The sequence below is a fragment of the Caretta caretta genome, chromosome 2 (assembly GCF_965140235.1).
Source record: "Caretta caretta isolate rCarCar2 chromosome 2, rCarCar1.hap1, whole genome shotgun sequence".
Classification (NCBI taxonomy): domain Eukaryota; kingdom Metazoa; phylum Chordata; order Testudines; family Cheloniidae; genus Caretta; species Caretta caretta.
Genome location: NC_134207.1, coordinates 137,429,722 through 137,451,145, shown reverse-complemented (window position 1 = coordinate 137,451,145; position 21,424 = coordinate 137,429,722). Strand labels below are relative to the sequence as shown.

Below are 21,424 nucleotides of genomic sequence, written 5' to 3'. Positions count from 1 at the left end.
GTATTGTGTCTTTAGATACAGGCCAGCATTACCTTCTGTTCGCTTATCCCTGTAAAACGATCATTTTATTTTTCTGCAGAACACATATACCAATGCAGATAAATTGCTAGAAGCAGCCGAGCAGCTGGCTCAGACGGGGGAGTGTGACCCAGAAGAGATTTATCAAGCTGCACATCAGTTGGAAGACAGAATACAGGATTTTGTGAGGCGTGTGGAGCAACGCAAGATCCTGCTGGACATGTCTGTGTCTTTTCACACTCACGTTAAAGAGGTAAGTTGACCACAAGCCATGGAAGTACCTGGCAAACTTGAAAAGGATGCAAGCTGAGTAATATTTTCATTGGAATAACATACAGCTCTCGCTAATGCGATACAACGAACCCCAACAGTACAGTGAGCCTTTAATTCAAAACTGAGTTCTGCCTGTCCTATTCTACTGTCACCACAGTGTTAGCTATCTCTGTACATAGACAGTCCCTGACAACTGTTTATCCGTGAATGGGATGTGATTATTATTATTTGTATTATTATAATGTAACACAGACAGACCCTGGTTGTCAGCATGTGGGATTGAACCGGGCACCTCTGGAGCTTAGTGCATGAGTCTCTGCCGCATGAGCTAAAAGCCAAACTGCCTGTTAGCTAACACTGTAGAGCAGACTCATTTTATCTCTCTCTTTAAGTGGTCTTGGTGCCACTAGATGGGACAGAACACCACACCCAGAAGGTGTGTGGATTACAGTAGCTTATATGTAGACACAGTAAGAGACAGTTGCTGTCCTAGAGAGAGCTTAAAATCTATATTTATAAGATAGTGGATCGGGGGAGTGGGGGAGATCCAAGGCACAGAAGTCCAGTGACTTTCCCCAGGATCACACATTGGCAGAGCTGGGAATAGAACCAGGCCTCCTGTCTCCCATGTTAGAGCCCCCTCCACTAGACATTTCCTGCATTAATGCAACATGAAGAGAGTCCTTAAAAATTAACTCTCACCTATTATACTTTACGTTATTTTTTGGTCTCTCAGTATAGATCTACTTTCTCTTTCCTCTCTGTTCCTCTGATATCATCTGGTGCTGCTATGTATCATTAATCCAGCAGAGATTCTTTTTTATGTCATCTTCACAATTCCCATTTTCAGTACTAGTCCTCCAAAGTTACATTTTTCCACCTCTTCTAGTTCTTTGTCACTGAGTTGAATCTTTGTCTCTTCCTCCTGTCTTCCAGTTGCCATAATTTTTGTCTTCTCTGTACATATCATCCATCCGAATTTTCTGTTTTGGTGGTCTACCTTGTCGATTACTCTCTAGGGCCACCCTGGACAATGCTGTGAGGTCAATCTCATCTGGGAATCTAAGGCTATTCGCTGTTCTCCCTCTTAACTTGGCTCCTTCTATTTCATCTCTCAGTGCTACAGCCCTGACTGCGTCTAGTACCAAGCTGAACAAATCCGGTGATACCGCATATCCTTGTTGCACTCCTGTGGTCATCCTGAACCATTCCATCAGCTTCTTATCTAGTCTCTGCACATTCATCAACTTGCTGTAGATACTTTCTACCAGCTCAATCAATTTCTTGGGAATGCCATACATACTCAAAACTTGCCACAGCCCTGTCTGCCAAATGCTATCGAAAGCCCGTGTGACTTCTACATGGTTCTTTCAGCAGGTTCAGTTGTGTTGTGTGTTTTTCTCTGATGTCGGTCTCAGTGCAACCTGTCCCTCTGCCAGGGCCACATCCTCATACCTCTCATTGTCCCCAGCAACGTCTTGGGGAACGTGTTTCCCAGAACACTCAGTAAGTGGATTGCTCTGTAGGTCTTGCACTCACTCTTACTTCGTTTTTTTTTTTTTTTTATAGATAGGTACTTGTTATTGCTTTCCCCATTCCCTAGGCACTTGCTCTTGCTTGTAAATCTTACTGAGTACTTTGTGCTTTGCCTTTACTATGTGTTTTTTGCAGCAGTGCTGTGAATTTATCATCACTTCATGGTGCCTTTTTCAGACTTTCTGTCGAGAGCTTTACTTTTTCTAAGAATTTGAAAAAGTCTACAAAATCTAAAATAAGTAAGTGATGATAAAATGGGTAAAGCAAGAACTAAGATTGGAGAGAGATGACTGTGACGGTTTGGACACGTGTCGAGAATGGACCCAGAAAGGATACCGTACACAGTGGTACATACCGAAGTGCAAGGACATAGAAATAAAGGAAGACCGAGGGTGGGTTAGATAGAAACGGTGAAGAATGACATGGAACAAAAAGGTTTAAAGGTTAGTGAAGCTGGTACAAGCAACAAAGTGGTGGAAAGGCTTCATTCAGCCCCATTGTCACCACTGAGCTGACAAATGGGAACTGAAGACTAATCCAGCAGAGAAATGGCAGCTTGGGCTGGATGCCATAATATGATGATACTCTTATGGTTGTTCTTTGTATTTCTGCAGTATCTATTCATCTGCACCAAAAGAGAGGCTGAAGTGCTGTAATTTATCTAGGGTGGACTCAGTGGAGGGCAACAGTGAACGATGTGGAATGTAGAGGAAGAAAGTGGGGAAGAGGGGATTTACAAAGGACAGGCTTGCCTGTGAGTCACAACTCAGGAATTCTGACAAATCAACCCAGATGTGTTGGAATGTTGCCTCTGTGCCTCTAGATGCTGTTTGACTTCTTGCTACACAACTTCTGTCTCTTCAGGCATTTACATCTTTCCCCCTGGATAAGTTTTGCTATTGTACATCTGCAGTGTAACAGTCGTTTATAGGGAAGCTTGTTTTTTTACCTATTCTCTAAAGGCTTGGTTATGTAGCTGTTAATTTTTTTAAAGTTAAATGTCATGTTATAGGGTATGTCTACACTACAAAGCCTATGTCAACATAGTTATGCCAGCATTGTCCCCTAGCGTAGGCATGGCCTACGCTGATGGGAATGTTTTGTCAGTATGGGAACACCTCCAAACAAGGTTAGCTGTGTCAACAGGACCCCTCTTCCATCAACAAAGCTGGGTCTATCCAGGGGTTTTGTTGGCATAGCTATGTCAGTCAGGGTGGGGTTTTCACACTCCTGACTCGCATAGCTATGCTGAGGGAACTCACAAGTATAGACCAAGCCCTAATGTAGTCAATTTTTAAACATATGCAAACAGGAGAAGTGGAATTGAGTATTTAATATATCCAGACAAGATTAGCTCTTCATTTGCAACATATACAATTTAAACTACTGGGGCAAGATTAAGACAGACTTCTCCTATTTGAGTGTCCAGTATTTTCAGGATAAAATTAGGAGGTATATGAAAAGTATGAGAGAAATGATTCCTTTGTTGGCTTATGTTTTTGTTCTGTGTTCCTGCTCAGAGGAGCACTGCTTTCTCAATTCAGTGGCATGTTGCTTGTTCTCAAACAGTGTGTAGAATGCAGAGATGACGCCACAAAACAGATGGAAGATAAAAATGTGCTAAGCCAAAATATCCTCCTTGCTACATTGGCATGAGCATTGTATTTGTCCTGCAGGACATTTGTTAGAAATCGGGATTATAATCACAATATTTTAAGTGTAATTTTCTGGTGTGCATTTCAGTTGAATAAAAAGCTTATTTTATATGTACACTTAAGTTTGCTAGGGCAAAGAGAAGTATTTGTGTATATTTTAATGTACTTGCTGATCACAGGCTGGGTTGAAGGATCTTTCAGTAACATAATACTATCACACTTTGCCTGCCCTCCTCCCACAGGATGTGTTTTGTTTCTCAGGTACTTGCAGTTTTGCCTGGCCAAAGGGCAACCATTGAAAATCTAACCTGATGTCTGAGTGACAGTGAGCACTTACTAAATTGTGGGGGTGTGTAGCTTGCTCTTCTGCCTTGCTTTGTCTGTGGTTTTTAATTCATTGTCAGATTCTTGGGGAGCACTTGCCAGCTCAGTCTTGCCCTGACTCCTGCTACTTTCTAATGTCTGAACTGGCTTGTCTATAAAAGCAACTTACTATTTAAAACAAACTCTCTTCCTGGTGGAATGGATCTTCTAGAATTCTTCTGCCCCTTGCTTTTGTTTCTTATCCTTTCTTCATCTTCCTCAAAATTTGTTGCCTCCATGTTCTTGTTTTATCTCACCTCTCACTTTCCCTGTTGCCTGTCTTATGTTTCATTGTTGTCCTTCATCTCTGCTTGCATGTTCCAGTTCCTACTCTCTTTTCCTCCTTTATTTTGTGTCTTCCCCACATACTGTTATTCCTTCATGCATGTGTCACCCGTTCACTTTCTTCTCTTTCCATAGTCCCCATTTTCTCTGCTCTTCCCATATTTTTATTTGCTCTGCTCTTCCAATATTTTTATTTGCATTCAGTTGCTCCTCTCACTGGTTTGGGAGATTTAGAAAAATGTTGCCCCTGTGTTTTTAGGCCACCACTTTCTTATAAACAGGCCTCGCCTCTGGGGTAAGTGGCTTAAGTTATGGTGCTCAGGGTTTACAGTTAACATTTGCTAACAATTACAGCACAGCAGCATCTGAGATATTACAGTTGTTTTTCTACTAGGTATGGGAACCACCATATATTTGTTTTTGCAAAGTAAGCAAATAAGAATTATCAAGTTTGAGGACTGAATTGGAAGGTAACAGACTGTATTTCAGTGTGATGGTTTGTACAGTGCACATACACAAAGTATTGCAAAATACAATTCAGATACGGAATAGAAATTACTAAACAGATATTCATACTCTTGTGTTAATACTAGTACAACCTGTTACTGGTCTGAATGATGTTTTGGGGAAATAAGTCTTCTGGCTGGACAGCATGAATAATAAAAATCTTGTTTACAAGAGTAGTGGTTTAGTTTGAGGTCTGTATGCAGAAATCAGTGGCAAGCTCCACTGGTGATTTCCCAAGGTGTGGTTTAGCACCAGGGTGAGTAAAACAACCTTTGGGGGTGGGATACAAATATCCGTATGAAAGATGAGTGCTGTATGTGTAGGTGTCTATGCACTTGTCATTCTTCCACATGCTGCTATTCAAATACATAATTAAATGGATCCCCCGTCATCCATGACAGGAGGAAAATGGTGTAATGGCCAAACCCGGTGTTTGTAGCAGTGCCAAAGTACAGCAAACACATCATCTCAATAACTGGAGTAAAGTGTAGAAATATAGATCAGAGGTGAACACAGATTGGAGAGAATGGTGGGTTTAAAAACACTTATTTTTTGGCATTTTACGTGTAACACTTGTGAATATCCTGTCGAGTTAATTTTTAAAAAGTTAAAGCCTTTGCTCTGTATGTGGCATGTTCTCTTTAGAACAGCTTAGTCAACTCCTTTCTCTCCCTCCCCTCACTTCAATACAAATTTGTCACCTTCTCCATTGCAAACTGATGTGCATTCAGGCCAATGCGGGAAGGGAGGGAATACCGTGAGCTAAATGTAAAACACAGTGCAGAAAACCCCTGCTGTCCCAAACTTTGAAGTGTTTGGCTGTAATTTATGAGGGGAAGGGGGAAATTATGATGGAAGAAGTAGTGAGAAGAACACTTAAGGCTTGTCTGAACAGTGTGTTAGTCCACCCTAGAGGGGTGTAAATTCTAGTGTGCACTAGCATGTATGCACTAACTGGCTCTTGTGGACCCACGAAAAAATCCCTAGTGCATCTTAATGTTAGTCCTGTTCAAACTTAGGGTTTTCAAAAAATTTAGACAAAATATTGAACTAATAAAGTTGCTTAAATGTAGTCAAATAGTATGTTCCTCTGATTTTTAATATTCATCTCTGCAATGGTAGCATCAGGCTGTGCACTTTTTGATTTTAAAATCCCATTTCTAAAAGGGACTTAGATATTTATCAACTTAAGTCTCACAGAAAGACCATGGAACTTAAGCTCCTGAAATGCCTGCCTAACTTTGTCATAGGCTTCTAAGTCACCTATATCCTTTTAAAAAATTACAAATTGAAAGGACACTTATCAGATACTAGCTCTGAAAGAAGAAGCCTTTACAAATACAGAAGATCTATGGGAATGTTTCTATAACCCTTTACAATTCCTGTGGAAATAGCATCCGATGAAGTGAGCTGTAGCTCACGAAAGCTTATGCTCAAATAAATTGGTTAGTCTCTAAGGTGCCACAAGTACTCCTTTTCTTTTAACTCTTTAAACAAACACTCTACAGTGTTTGTTGCACAGATATTGTAGCACTGTGCTGATAGCCAAGACCATGCAAGGTAAACTGACAATTTTTGAAATGGGTATTATATTCGCGTTTGTGTCATTCAGTCATTTTTTTAAAAAAGTTGTTTAATTTCAAAGGTAAAAATATGCAAATTGTAATGAAATTACAAGGAGATGGAAAGAAATTCCAAATAGTTCTGAAAAATTGCTTGAATATCATTGCATACGTTAATGACCAGTCGTTTTTCTCTCCTTTCACAAAATAACTTAAGAGCAGTTCTTCTGTGGCATCCTATGTAGTTGCAGCCTTTCAGTGGCTGTACAGTGTCAGCAATAACTGGGATGTTAGGTCAATCATGGAAATATTTAGATTGCCAGGATATTGCAGTGAATAAGCTCGTTTAAAAATACTAATAACCATCCTAAAATACTAATCATATGCTCCCAAGATTTTAGGAAAGAAATTGCACAGGATACAGGATTGTTTTAGCAGATGTTTGAGACATTACTGTATTTATGTATGGAGAAATGTTAAGTTGGTGTAACGTTCATCTACCAGAGATCCAGGAGTTGCAGCTTTGTGTGTGAGCTCCGAGGCTGATAAGGCGTTAGAGCAGAGAAGTGCAGTTGAAGAGGATCATATTGAGATTGTACTCTTATCTACTTGTACAGTAATTCTCTAATTCCTAGGGAAAACTATTGAATTAAAATAAAATAAAAAGTTTTCACTGTTGCTGAATGAAGGTTGAAGTAAGAGCACAAAACATACTTAATCCCCAGTTCTGTGCCCCTGGTGCCAGGTCTTTGAAATCCTTCTTCCTCTTTAGTTCAAAGAGAAAATGCATGTTTATTTTAGTAGGAAGTATTTGTATTAGTTCTTACTATTTGGCTTCATTTTGTGTATCCTGACCTGTTTTACAAGAAAATTATTTTGCTATCACTCTAAACAACTGTAGTTCTCTGCCAAGTAACATCTATGTTGATTGACTCAGCCTCCTTCATGTGAAAAACTCTTCAGTACTTGTTTTGTTTCTTCTGCATGCTCTCCTTCCATCCTAACTTGACTTCCTGCCTCTTGGTAGAAGCTTGTCTCAAGTAATGACACTATACCTAATGCTATTTTGCAAATCAGTACACAAGGCAATCAGCCACTCCTGTTCATCATGAACTAGACTCACCACTACAGTTAGGGCTTGTCTAACTTGCTATGGTACATAGGGCTTACCAGGGGGTTCAACGTGCGGCAATTGATGCATCGGTGGTCGATCACTCTCCTGTCAACTCCTGTACTCCCACCTGAACGAGAAGCTCAAGGGAAGTTGACAGGAGAGCATCTCCAGTCGACACAGCGTAGTGTGGACCCCGCAGTAAGTAGATCTAAGTATGTCAACTTCAGCTACTTTATTCACGTAGCTGAAGTTGCATAACCTGGATGGATCTCCCCCCATAGTGTAAACAAGGCCTTAGTTAAATATCTACTTCCCACTCTGATGGTAATGTTATGGCATGTTGATCTGTAGCAGTCTTATTTTAACTACTGAGTATGTATGCTACATAGATTAAAGAATATCTTTAGGAATAATCATTTTAATATTCTCTTCAGAGGTTGGCTTGGGAGACCGTATAAAAGATCTATTAGGTAAAATTCGTTTGCTGCAGATGTATCATAAAAGCGTTCAGTGATCACACAAGTGTTTAATTTTCTGTGGCTTCAACAGCAGATTTCGGCACAACTAGACAAACACTGCATATTAAGTATTGTCATTATTGTCTATGTAAATTTGTCAAACATAATTTTTTTGTCTGAACTGTGAGTGCTCAAGGCTGGATTAACCACTGTGCAAATAGGTCAGTCAGTGCCTGTCACCCTGAGGGCATGAGGCCTTGTTTGAAACCATACTGGCTCTGCATCTAGAAATGAGCTCTGCTTTTGGCAACCAGGCATCAAACCAATGGACACAATGCCCTGCTGGGCTAGTCTCCATGTTGTTTCTATGCTTGGGATCGGGCTGCTGCTTGGCTGGCTCTGCAGAATGAAATCTCTGCTTATTCTGTGTTTGCTCGGTCTGGTGCATAGCATAGCAGCGAAGGGAAATGTTCATGCGTGCAGGCAGGCAGTGCAGAGCCAGCTCAGCATTAGTAAGCCTCAACTCATCCTGCCAGTACCTCTTTAGCCTAGTAACTGAGTCCTCTGAAACATGGTTCTCTGTGGGTTAGGAACAGAGAATTGGGGTGCTTCAGAGGCACAGGCTAGGGAGCTAACTCATGGATGGTTTAGGACACAAATTTAGAGGGGTCCTCAGCTGACCAGTGGGCTGGGTAACAGAGGCCCATAGGGGAGCAAGGAGCCAAACATTTTATAGTGCCATGGTCTACAGAGAGCTTTAACACTTCATGCATGGCTAACACTTCTGAAAATCAGGCTTCTTAGTTACCTAGCGTGGAAATAATTGTCATAAGGATTAAGAATATTGGCATCAACTATCACAGGCAGGTGTATTTCAGGGGAAAAATTATTTTACATATAGGATTGTTAGGTTAGGCTGTTTATTTTGGAAATAGAACCTGGGCAAAGTTTTCAAAAGTGCCAAAGTCCTATTCTCAAAAGTGACAGGATCCTAAGTCCCTTTTTACTTTGAATGAGACTTGGATTCCTAAGTGAAAATGGAAAGAATTATCCCATGTAAATACTGTATTGTGTCCTGTTGGACTTGATAAAGTTTGCTTATGGTCTGAAAGACTGTGTAAGAGCTGTTGGTTGAATTGCTTGGGTTCAAGGAGTCCACTACACATTCAGTCCATTTGGTTTGGTTTACCAAAGTTTGAACTTTGTTCCTTAAATGAATAATAGGTGATGTCTTTAAATGACTATAGTCATAAGAAACAGATAATGAGCCACCCTGTGCAGTTTTGTACTCTTATTCCTATTGTAAATGATAGGGTTGTACATGTGTCAGAGGGATATGAGGTTGGGCCAGTCTCAATAACTGTGCAGCTAAGTGAAAACTGGGTTGTTGGTGTTACTTTAAGATATACCTAAGGTTGTACCTAGATAATGAAATTAAAACAGTATTGTTGGAGTACTGTAGTTTTTAATTATAGTTGTTAGTAGAGCTGTGTTTTTTTTAAAAAAAAAACCCAGAATTGTAATTTTTCATTATTTTCATACAAGTGTTTTGTCAAATTAATTTTTTCATTGGATATTAGTGAACCTCTTTTGTCTGAGAGCAACACTGTAGGCAAGCGTCTTAGAATATATGCTTAAATAAAAACAATAATTTTGCATAAGGTGTTGCAGCATTATTAGCATGTGAGAGGTCTTGAAATTAAGCAAAATTTGCTGCTTAATGTCATCAGTTTCCAACAGCATTATATTCAGAGTCGTATTCAGGGTTTTAGAGAAAATCACGGGTAATGTTCATACAGTATATCAAAGCAACTCTTCAAAGATAATTGGAGTAAGATTTTAATTCTTTTATTGAGGGAACTCAAATAGGAATTATTTTTCCCTTTGAAAATAGTAATAAAATAAAATTAAAAAAACGCACCAGATTTCATGAACATATGAAGTTCAGACAGAAGAATTTGAGAAGTCATGATCTGGGTAAACAAGATACTTGCAAGTTGTTTTACGTATCACACTAAGTGTCACATATGCTAACAAGAAAAAATACTCTCAGGAGTATTCACACCAGAAGTGAGTTCTCAGCTTCTTTGAACAGTATTTTGGTCATTTGTATAATAGATGTCTGGTAGCTGCAAATGTTAGTGGATAATTTGTGAAGAGAGGCTCATGTTTGACAGCTTAGCTTATCCAATCAGGGAATAGAATACCACATCATCTAAGGCTATGGCTACACTGCAGCTTAAGTTGACATAAATTATGTCACTCAGGGCTATGAATTAGTCCCCACTTCCCCCTGAGCGACATAACTTATGCAGACTTAAGCACCGGTGTGGACAGCAATATGTCAGGCCAACATAGCTACCGCCACTCATGGGGGCTGGAGTAATTAAGCTGACGGGAGAGCTCTCTTTCATAGGCTTAGAGCAGGTACACTAGAAAGCTTACAGTGGCGCAGCTTCATCAGTGCAGCTCTGCCACTGTAAGCCCTCTAGTATAGCCATAGCCTAAGTAACCAATAATACTACGCAATAGTAAATACTCAGTGATTTGTTGTTTACAGGTTAAAGTGTGTTTGTGAAAATTAATTACAAAAAGACTTGTAGACATGCTTGCTGAAAAAGTACAAAGATGAAAAGGTGGAAGTTTATAGGATAAATTACTTGTAATGAATAATTCAGCCAGTTGGCATTGCAAGTTATATACTCTGTCTGGATTTAGTATGGTTCCATATTTGAATAAGTGGACAGCATAATTACCATAGATAAATAGTTAGCATAATTAGAGCAGATTAATATTTTCCATAGGACACTACCTTAGATTGTGTTCTGGACTGAGGCTAGGAAAAGTAGAGAATTCAGTTTATTTTTGATGTACCCCTTTGACTGCTATTGTTGATTTTCATGACCACTGCTCAGTGCCATCTACCTTTTATGTATGTGTGTCACTCAGCAGTGTAAATTTAGCTGTTGAGATACATCTCCCTTCCTTCCTTCCTTCTCTCAGGGAGTGTTACCATAGCATTTTCCTCCCAGAGCTGCAGACGGGACTGACTCTGAATTCTGTGCTGGTAGCTCTGATACCATATAGTAGGAGAATGGGAAAGAGGGTAACATAGCAGCATGGATAAAACTCCACTTGTTTTTCCAGCAAGAGAACACCATCTCTCTGACATGGGGTCATCAATTTTTTTCTAACATTGAGAACTGAATTTTGTATAAACGGAAGCAAATCTTGTGGCTTTTTCATCTGTTTGCTTCTCCCAAGGAGATCCATACGAGGTAGTGTCTGCCTGACACCAGCCTTCATTTATTTTCTCTTGTAGCTGTGGACATGGCTCGAGGAGTTACAAAAAGAGCTGCTTGATGATGTCTATGCAGAGTCTGTGGAGGCTGTACAAGACTTGATCAAACGCTTTGGCCAGCAGCAACAGACCACTTTACAGGTTACAGTCAATGTCATCAAGGAAGGGGAGGATCTTATACAGCAACTAAGGTAATGTATTTTTTTTTTTTTTTTTTTTTTAAGAAAAATTGGTGTTAAAATTTTTTCAACATTTTGTTTTAAAGCATTGGGGATATTTCTCCTTAAGCCTCTTCCTCCATATACTTCCCCCATATAATGGATCATTACCCTCTTGATTTTTTTTGTGAGGGGAAGGGCGAGAATAAAAAGCTACCCTGTATGAAAATAAATATGAGCAGTACGATAAGATCTGCATAGAATGAAACACATCTAATCTCACCCTTTGTTTACAGGAAGTTGGGCTCATAAACATTACCTTCACGTAAAGGAGAGTTAGCCTCCATAAATTATCTCTATGTGACATGAGTCTGCGTGATATCAGTCAGAAGCATCCGTGTGGCATGCAATGCTTAAGGATTACTGAACTCTGAGCAGCAGCCCTTTCTAAAGAGACCGCTTGTTTTAAACTGACACTTGAAGTTCTTTTGAATGTTAGCACGTGACATGATTGTTTTTTTTCCTGTAAAGGCAAAGTGAATGTGTGGTCTTGTCCATTACTGGTAGCTTAAATAAATCCTTGGGCACTTTCTGAATTCTGCAGAAGTGGGTGTTACCTCATTTGTGGTGGTGGAGGTTTTTTTTTTCTTTTTTCTTTTTTGGCGTTATACTCAAGTAAAATTGAATTGTGTAATTCAGCATACAATGAAGTATGTAGTCATCATATCTCATTCCCTGTTCAAAATGAAAAGTTTAACATTTAAATTTTACTCTTGACACAAATAAAATGTAGATTGAATACATGTATTAAACAAGAATGTGCCTATATGTTGAACACTGAGGCAGAAAAAGAAAGTAATCTAGTATCCTGATGCTTTATTAAATTACTACAGCATCATTGTAATAATTTATCAAAGGACCTTATGTGCTGAAACAAGGCCAGCTTCCTCCTAGTGTTGTTCATACTAATGGTTTTAGTTAAAGAGCTTTGTCATGCACATTTAACAGTTGACTGTATGTAATCCAATTCCTGTTGCTTTCTTTCATAATACCCCTTTTCCTTCCTTTCCACTTTCAATAGGGATTCTGCCATTTCTAGTAACAAGACCCCTCACAACAGTTCCATCAATCACATAGAGACAGTTCTGCAGCAGCTGGATGAGGCCCAGTCTCAGATGGAGGAGCTTTTTCAGGAACGCAAGATCAAGCTTGAACTCTTCCTGCAGCTACGCATATTTGAGAGAGATGCAATAGATGTGAGTCTCTGTTTTGTGAATAACTTTCATTAAATTTGCTTTATCCATATGGGAAGATTTATACAGACACATGAATTTATACAGACACATGAAAATAATGATTTCACTGGTTTAGTTCTTACCTGAATGGTCTGACGGATTTGCTTTCCTCTAAACTATGGGAGTGGCATGGCCTGAGTGTAGAACTGGAAGCTGAGGACGCCTTCATTCTAATCTGAGCTCTGATAAACGCACTCTGTGGCCGCTGGCAAATTACTTAATCTTGCTGCTACAGTTAATCCGTGTGTAAAATGGGGCATTAAGCTATCAAGTTGACTCTTTCACAGGGGTGTTGAGGATGAAATCTTTGTAAAGAGTTTTGAGTATGAAAAAACACTACATCAGTGCTATTCAGTAGTAGTTATAACCATCCTTTCTTCCTCTTCTGCACACCAGACTCTCAGTTGCAGATATATTAAACCTCAAGGGTACTTCTGAATGGCTGTGTTTTTGCTGCTCTTGGAAAGCCTAAAACAAACAAAAGCTCCCCCCCCCCCCTCTTTTCCATAGCATTTAAAATAACAAAACCCACCCATTCAGTTGTACTGCAAAACCTGCGCAAACTTGCAAGCAGCTTGTGGACTGGCCAACACTTGGAAGAAAATACTTGCTATTGGTATGAATGCTTTTTGGCTATTCATACTTTAAGTAACTTTACATATAAAATTAATCCCAGAAGACTCTAGATTCTCCATATGTTAGTAAGATGGCCTTTCAAAGATGCTGCTGGGTTAATCATGTATCCTGTAAAAAAACAAAACAACCCAAGCCCTAAATTGCTGTTTGATACTATAAATGCACACAAAAATTCTCAGAAACTTAATGCAGAATTAAGGCTGATCAGTGGTGCCTGAATGTGGAGAGTGGCTAAATTTAAACCTATGAAAACAAAGAATTGAAGAGTTAAGGTTCATAGAATATCAGGGTTGGAAGGGACCTCAGGAGGTCATCTAATCCAACCGCCTGCTCAAAGCAGGACCAATCCCCAGTTTTGTTTTTGCCCCCTCAAATGGCCCCCTCAAGGATTGAACTCACAACTCTGGATTTAGCAGGCCAGTGCTCAAACCACTGAGCTATCCCTCCTCCGACCTCCACAATGCAACCTTAACTCTGCCCCATGGAGCTGGCAATAGCCACGAGACATGGCTAGAAAGGTGGTGCAAAGGTTAACAAACTACTGAGATGTGGTGGTTTCTCAGCCTCTTTGTCTTCAAATCAAGAACCTTATTGGAAGATGCTTTAGTCAGACCAAAACTGTTAGGCCCAATGCAGGAGTAACTGGGTGAAATTCTCTGCTCTGTTTTATACTTTGTTGTTAAATATCTGTGTATCTGCTGTCAGGAGATATGAGGGAGAACTAAGAACATGCCATTGTTCGCATTGTGCTCCACAGTCCTGAATTCCAGTGTTTATCTGCCTGCATTCTAGCTACATTCATTGTGCTAGGTGTTTCTGTTCTGAATGGTGGAGCGATTTGTTGGGGCAGCTCTGCAGAACTGCGATGAGTAGAGAGGTGCTTGTGTACCTTGAGGAATCAAATATGCCTCATTTCAGCACTGAATTTGGTAGCATGTTGTTAGAGGTGCACAAAGGTGTCGGTCTGACATAGGGACTGTCAGCAGTCTGGTGACATACCTCACTGGTCTCAAGGGCTTACTGAGGGTTATGTGAAGGCAATGTCTCAGAAGGAATCTTCAGGGAAAGATTGAAGGGTGGTTTCTCTGGAGTAGGCTCAGTGTTTGCGTATAGGCCAGGTACAGGTAGCTTCAGTTTGCTACATCTGACTTAAACCTGAGTTTTGCCTTAGGTAAGGAAAGGTGTTACCCTTCGTCTTAGAGTGCTCATGTGCACTGTTCCCAGAGTGTTGTGTAGTATCTATGAAGGCAGAGTGCTGGGGTATCCTCAGAGAGGAAATAGTCACAGTTGTGTTGCAGGAGTGGTGTGGACCTTAACTTTGTATTTCTTGGTTTTCACCAGGTTTAGCCACTCTCCACCTTCCGGAAGGGTACAAGGCACACCGGGCAGCCTTAACTTTCTGTTAATGACGTTTTCAGCATTTAATTACCTTTGCTTAAAAAAAATTCACAGCACCTCTGTGACAGGGCATGCCTCACCACTGCGGCGCCTCCTGTTGGCTGTCTGGGGAATTAGTGCTGTGCCCTCTTCTGGTGGTGTCTCACCTGCTGTCACCTCTATTCCTGGACCCACGTCACTCCCAGGACTGTGGCGTCCTCTTCAGAGACACTGCCCTCCAGCTGTGCCACACATTCTGCCCCCCACTTCCGGGGGAACCTGCAGTCTACTGTCCAGCCACTTCCTTTAGTGGCAACTGCAGTCCACGGTCTAGCCCCTTCCTTCAGTGGCTCCAACACCCTCCTTGCCCTTGTGTCAGGGCCCCAGTCTGCAGATCCCTGCAGCCTGCCAGGAGCTGCCTTTAGCTCCCTGGGTTTCTGCCTGGAGAACTGCTCTGCCCAGAGTACTTGCTGCCTTCTGCCTACAAGGCAGCCACTCCTCCTCCCTTCTCACGCTTCACAGAGTAACTCCCACAGCTCTGTTCTGCTGCCCTTCTTATATGGGCCAGCCCGGCTCTGATTGGTTGCTCCTATAAACTCTTCGGTAATTGGCTGCCTCCCTAGGGCTGCTTTTAACCTCTTTTCTGCCAGTCTGGGGCAATAGCCCAGCTTCCCTCTCCACTGCTTCTGGCTCCTTAGCAATGATTACCCTGGCTACAGAAGGCACTGGCTGCATGTTGATCCCTTCACTGCCCCCTCCATCATTTCTATATCCCCTCTCTCCGCCTGACCAGCACAGCCTGGTTCTCCCTTCTCCCCACAGAGAAACTGGCATCAGCAAGGGACCTGCAGGTTAAGGAGAGGCTGCAAGGACTAGCAGGGAGTTAGTGGGGACATTTTTAAAGAGGGGTGGAGACAGAGATGGGGCATAACGAGAGGAAGTATGGTCTAGTAGTTCAGATACTAATCTGGCACTTGGAAGATTTGGTCCCTGCTCTACCTTGGAGTTCCTCTGTGACCTTGGGCAAGTCACTTAGTCTCCCTGTGTCCGTTCCCCATCTATTTAAAAAACAAATAGCACTGACCTGCCTTACAGGGGAGTTGTGAGGGGAAATACAATAAAGATCGTGAGGTGTTCAGATACTACAGCGGTAGGGAGCCATATCAGTTCCTGTGATTAGATGGATGCGTTGGCTGAAGCCCTGCAGCATCCCCTCTTCACAGCTCTGACCCCTTCCTTTCCACCCGGCATTGTTCCAACACTCCCTCCTCATGGCTCTCACCCACATGTTCCTTCCCCTGTGCTCAGACTTGCCTTCCACTGCTCCAGGTACTCCAGCATTTCCTCCATCATGCCCACTGCTCCTCCCTTCCCCGCCCCAACGTACCTGTTGTTTCGAGCCCCACACTCTCACACCAGCTCCACCCTCATCCTTGCTACTCCATGACCCCTGCAAAGTTGAAGTGGATGTGGGAAGGTGATGGGGCTGTGAGCTGCCTGTACCTGCTGGAGGCAGGAAGGGGCAGGAGAGTGGAGAAGCAGAGTGTCTCTCCCCCCGCCCCCCTTCCCCCCCCATCTAGGCCAAGTGTAGGGGATAGGACTCTGCACATCCATTTACAGCACAGGAGACATGTAGAAGTGGCCCATTAATGTCAGTGACACGTTCTCAGCAGAACGAGGGCACCCTACAGAGATGAATACTGTCTGAATCAATAGCTCTGCGTTGTGTGAACTGCAACATTCATCTAAGTACCTGTTCTTCCCTGTTATCTGGCTCCCCCCTCCCCCTTCCAGGATTGCTGCTCTTGTGGGCCGTGTTCCAGCTCAGCTCCTCAGTTTCCATGCTTTGTGCCTGCTCCAAGTATGTCTCTTCTCAGTTCCCCATCAAGAGGGTCAGGGACCTCCAAGTGTTAGCTCACAAAAGCAGCAGAGATGGGGGCTCTGACCTTCTCAGAGGGTCATGGCCTCCCAGATTCCAGCTCGTGCTGCAGGGCAGGGAGTGAAGCTCATAAGTGTCCAGAGGGGCAGAGCCCCCCGGGTGCTCGTTCCCATATGGGGGATCAGGGAGAGGGGCTCAGAACCTTCCAGAGGGACAGGGCTCCCCGGATCCCATCTCACACGTGAGCAAGGAGACTGGCTCAGAGTCCCCAAATCCTGGCTCACTCTCGGCACCCCAGCTGTTTCTCTGAGAGATGGGGCTGTGAATGGGCTCAGCCAGGGATGGAGGAGCAGCGCAGAGGAGGAAAGGGAAGGTTGTGGGGCAAACAGTGTTTGAATGCTCACTTACACTAAGAAAAGTAGCTGTCTAGAGTGTTCTCACTTCTCAGTAGCTGTGCCAAAGCGCCGCTCTACAGGGGAAGCTTGGCAATGGGGCAGAGAACACACTCCCTCCACTACCCAACAGCCCCTTGCTGCTCCAAACTCCCCACATCTTCCTCTTTCTGCCCCACAAAAGTTTATAAGAGTATGAAAATGTTAGGAGCAGCTCATGTAAGGGGCAGGGGCTGTACATAAGGAAACCAAACTGATCAGTCACTTGCTCTCCTTTGATCATACTCACTTCTGTTGTTTCTGACCCCGATTGTCTAGGGTCTTTCATCTTCACTTACTTCCTTGACAGCAATTCTTAAGTAAAATCAGACTTTTTGCATTTAGATTTTAGGGCATGTTAAAGCAGAAATGTTGGTATCAGGGCAGAACTCCCCAAAAGAGCCTTTGCTGGATGCAGGCAGACAACAAGAAACATGCACAACACACATTCTCTAGGAGCTGCCAAGGGTGGGGCTTGCACTCACAGTGCATGGGTGTTGCACAGGTTCAGTAAACATAACTTGTCACCTTGAGCCACCCAGTTGCTGTGACAACAGATGGCCTGGAAGCCCTTTTGCTGTTAACAAAGTCCTGGTCTTGCTGCACATGCACGCTTGAAGCTTTGTGCCAAGTTAGCACAAGCTGATTGGAAGTTCCTGACTCTTAAAGTTAATAGCTACTTCAATATTGCTTCCCCAGCAGGGTAATGTGTGCTGTGCACTAACTAAGATGAGTGCTGATTGACTGAGATCTAGTTGGGAAGGGTAAGAGCCATAGGTTAAGCCTTAGGTGTCTGCAAAATCATGTTAAAACACTTAGGGCACGTCCTCACTGGCAATGTTAAAGCGCTGCTGCGGCCGTGCTTCGATGTGGCTTTTGTGGTCACGGCACCAGCGCTGGGAGAGAGCTCTCCCAGCCCTCTAAAACCCCCACCCCCACCAGGGGAATAGCTCCCAGCGCTGGTGCACTGTCCACACTGGCACTGTACAGCGCTGAAACTCGCAGCACTCAGGGGGGTGTTTTTTCATACCCCTGAGCAAGAAAGTTGCAGCCCTGTTAAGTGCCAGAGTGTAGACAAGCTCTTAGATGACTTTGTAAAATGCTGCGTTCAGGGGAGGCTGTATCTTGGAAGTCTTTGCTCAAATGATCCCATATTTGGACCACTGATATTGCCCAGCATCCACCATGAGGCACAACAAATTTCAAGCCAGTCAGAGGTAGCATGAGGATTTTACAACGCTTAGAGTAGTTCGCTTTTAAACAGAAAGTAATGCTCAAACTTGACTGTGCCTACGTTGGCGCTAAGCTCTGTTAACCATTTGTGGTGTTTACTGTTTTACTTAGCTTTGATAGTGAAAATAAACTGCTTGATTTCTCAAGCAATAGCACAGTTCTGCAATATTTAAATCCATGGATACTGTTATAGAATCATAGAAAAGTAGGACTGGAAGAGACCTCAAGATGTTATCAAGACCGGCCCCCTGCACTTAGACCATTCCTGACAGGTGTTTTTCCAATGGGGATTCCACAGTCTTCCTTGGAAGTTTATTCCATATCTTAACTATCCTTATAGTTAGAAAGTTTCTCCTAATATCTAACTTAATCTCCCTTGCTGCAGATTAAGCCCAATACTTCTCATCCTACCTTCAGTGGACACGGAGAACAATTGATTACTATCCTCTTTTTATAACAGCCCGTAACATGTTTGAAGATTACACACACACACACACGCACACACGTGCGTCTTCTTTTCTCGAGACTAAACATGTCCTGTTTTTTTAACCTTTTCACATATGCCAGGTTTTGTAAACCTTTTATCATTGGCTCACTCTCGTCTGAACCGTCTCCAGTTTGCTCACGTCTTTACTAAACTGTGACACCCAGAATTGGACTCAGTATTCCAGCTGAGGAGAACAGACAATTTACATCCCTTGTCTTATACAACACTCCAGTTAATACACTCTAAAATAATAGCCTTTTTTCCAACTGCATCATACTGTTCACTTATATTCATTTTGTGATCCACTATAACCCCCAGATCCTTGTCAACAGTACTACCACCTACCCACGTATTCCCTAGTTTGTATTTGTGCATTTGATTTTTCCTTTCTAAGTTAAGTACTTTGCACTTATCTTCACTGAATTTCATCTTGTTGAATTCAGACCAATTCTACCAATTTTTCAAGGTCCTTTTGAATTCTAATCCTGACCTCTGAAGTGTTAACAACCCCTCACATCATCGTGTCATGTGCAAATATGACAAGTATATCATCAACCTCCATTAATCTTGTCATTAATGAAAATGTTTAATCCTACCAGACACATGTCGGATCCCTGCAGGATGCCACTAGATACACCCTCCCAGCAAACCATTGATAACTACTCTTCGAGTATGGTCTTTCAACTAGTTGTGCATCCACCTTCTAGTAATTTAATCTAGACTGCATTTCTCCAGTTTGTTCATAAGAATGTCATGTGGCACCGTGTCAAAAGCCACACTAAAATCAAATTTTATCACATCTACCGCTTTCTCACTAACCACCTGGCCGGTAATCCTGTCAAAGAAGGAAATTAGGTTGGTTTGGCATGACTTGTTCTTGACAAATTTATGTTGGCTATTCCTTATAACCCTGTTATCCTTGAGGTACTTACAAACTGATTGTTTAGTAATTTGTTCCAGAAACTCAACTCACCAAAGCCCTGGCTCACAGTTTGTGCTGCCATTTGTACCTGGGCTAGCTCGGTGTGCCGTGTCTGCAGGCCATCCTGAGAGTGGACGTTCCATAAGGGACCCAATATGGCATATCTCTAACCATGCCTACATTACAGCATAATTTGCATGATGTCTAGTAAGCAAAATACAAAATAACCAGAGGAAAAATGCATCCAAGTACATAACGCTTCTACCCATTGCTTAAGCTGTGATCCTTTCTGATCAGCTTTTTGTCCCCCATGGCCAGATAAACCCAGTGGGTACCCACCAATAGTGCTTCAAGATTTTTGTGCAGCTTTCCTGTATTCTTGTAACTTTTCAGTCCTGAGTAACCGCTTGGCAGATCAGTGTCAGAGCCCCTCACCGTGTTAGAACCCCCTATCATAGTGCCAGTTTTTCCCAGAGCCAGTTAGGCAGCAGCCCCAGGACCTGCATTCTCACTACCCAGCTTATATCGCATACCTGTGCATGACCAGTTGTACTGCATGAACACCTCTTAGCTGGGCTACCTGGTTTTCAGTGTTTTCTACCTCTCTCCCCTCACTGCTGTTGGTGCCCATCTATCTTGCTCCCTAAATCACAGTGCCCTAGGAATAGGGTTGTACCACAAATGGTTTTGTATGATGATTCTTTTCCCATGCCAGTACCAATTTTCAGTGAAACATATGGAAGTCCAGAAAGGTTTTGTAGTAGAACATAGATAATAGGCCCCAGATCATTCGGTGTTTGAGATTTCTCTATGTGAAACAGGTTTGTTTGAGTCTGATGGCTGTTTATCTATTTCTACCCTATCACAAGAAAGTAATCCAGTCTGATCAACAGTGAGGCTTACAGATATTCTATTGGGATACGGTGCTAACTTTGTATAAATAGCCTGTTTTTTTAATTAACTGTTTGCAGTTTCTGATAGTTGTTTATGCCTTAGGCTTGGTCTACACCCAAAACTTAAGTTGACCTAGTTAAGCCGACCTATGCCCTGGTGGAGACAGTGCTTGGTCAATTGAAGAATTCTTCTGTCGAACTAGCTGCTTCCTCTTGCAGGAATGGGCTTACTACAGTGATGGAAAAAACCCTTCTATCGCTGTAGTAAGTGTCTATGCTACAGCGGCACATTTGCAGTGCTGTAGAATGTGCTGCTCTAATGCTTGTCATGTAAACATCCCCTCAGTGGTATCAGCTACAAGAGTGGTGCTGGTTTTCAAATTGACACATGGAAAAACACGCTCTTGGGAAGAAACAAAACGACTTTGCATTTGATTTGAAGTACTAAAATACTGTTTACTAAAATACCATGCAATTGATGTTGGAGCTGTGTCAAGAGATACGTAAATCTAAGTAAACTAAGTTTGGGTACACTTAAAATCAAGATTTCAGAACGTAAGATTGATTGGATAGGTTATATAATTACTGCACTTGAGCTTTTCTGTATAAAATTCTCAATATACTACGACAAGAGTTTTGCTAAGCGGTTAGCTGATAATGGAACACACACAAGAAAACTGACAGTTCCTGCTCACAAAGGTGAGGCGTTATTGGCTCGTTTTATTAATGCACCTGAGTGGCGTAGCTGAAGGCTAAACTGGCACACCATGCTGCTGTATGACTGTTGTTTCTTACCACTCTTAGCATAAGTGAATAGATTTTCTACCTGAGGTTTTATGCCAAAGTTTGTTTATTTTACCCATGGGTACAAAGACGATAATTCTGCTGCCTACAAAGTAATGTGCTTGTAAATTGATATTAAAAGTGCATGCATGCACACACGCGCACACAAGCATGCACGCTCTGCTGTTGGCCTACAGAGCCAGCGCTAACCTCAAGGAGGAATTCCTTACCTCCCAAATTAGCAGAATTTTCTTGCCT

At 42.2% G+C, this 21,424-nt stretch overlaps 1 protein-coding gene across 3 annotated transcripts in view; it reads left to right on the top strand.

Annotated features, from left to right (window-relative positions):
• TRIO (trio Rho guanine nucleotide exchange factor) overlaps nt 1–21,424 on the top strand; it is a 400,776-nt gene that overhangs the window by 204,583 nt on the left and 174,769 nt on the right. For all 3 annotated transcript variants that reach the window (XM_048839610.2, XM_048839611.2, XM_048839612.2), the window contains exons 11-13: nt 80–271; nt 11,094–11,263; nt 12,312–12,486. In XM_048839610.2, the coding sequence (XP_048695567.2) occupies nt 80–271; nt 11,094–11,263; nt 12,312–12,486 (537 nt within the window). The remainder of the gene's footprint in view (nt 1–79; nt 272–11,093; nt 11,264–12,311; nt 12,487–21,424) is intronic.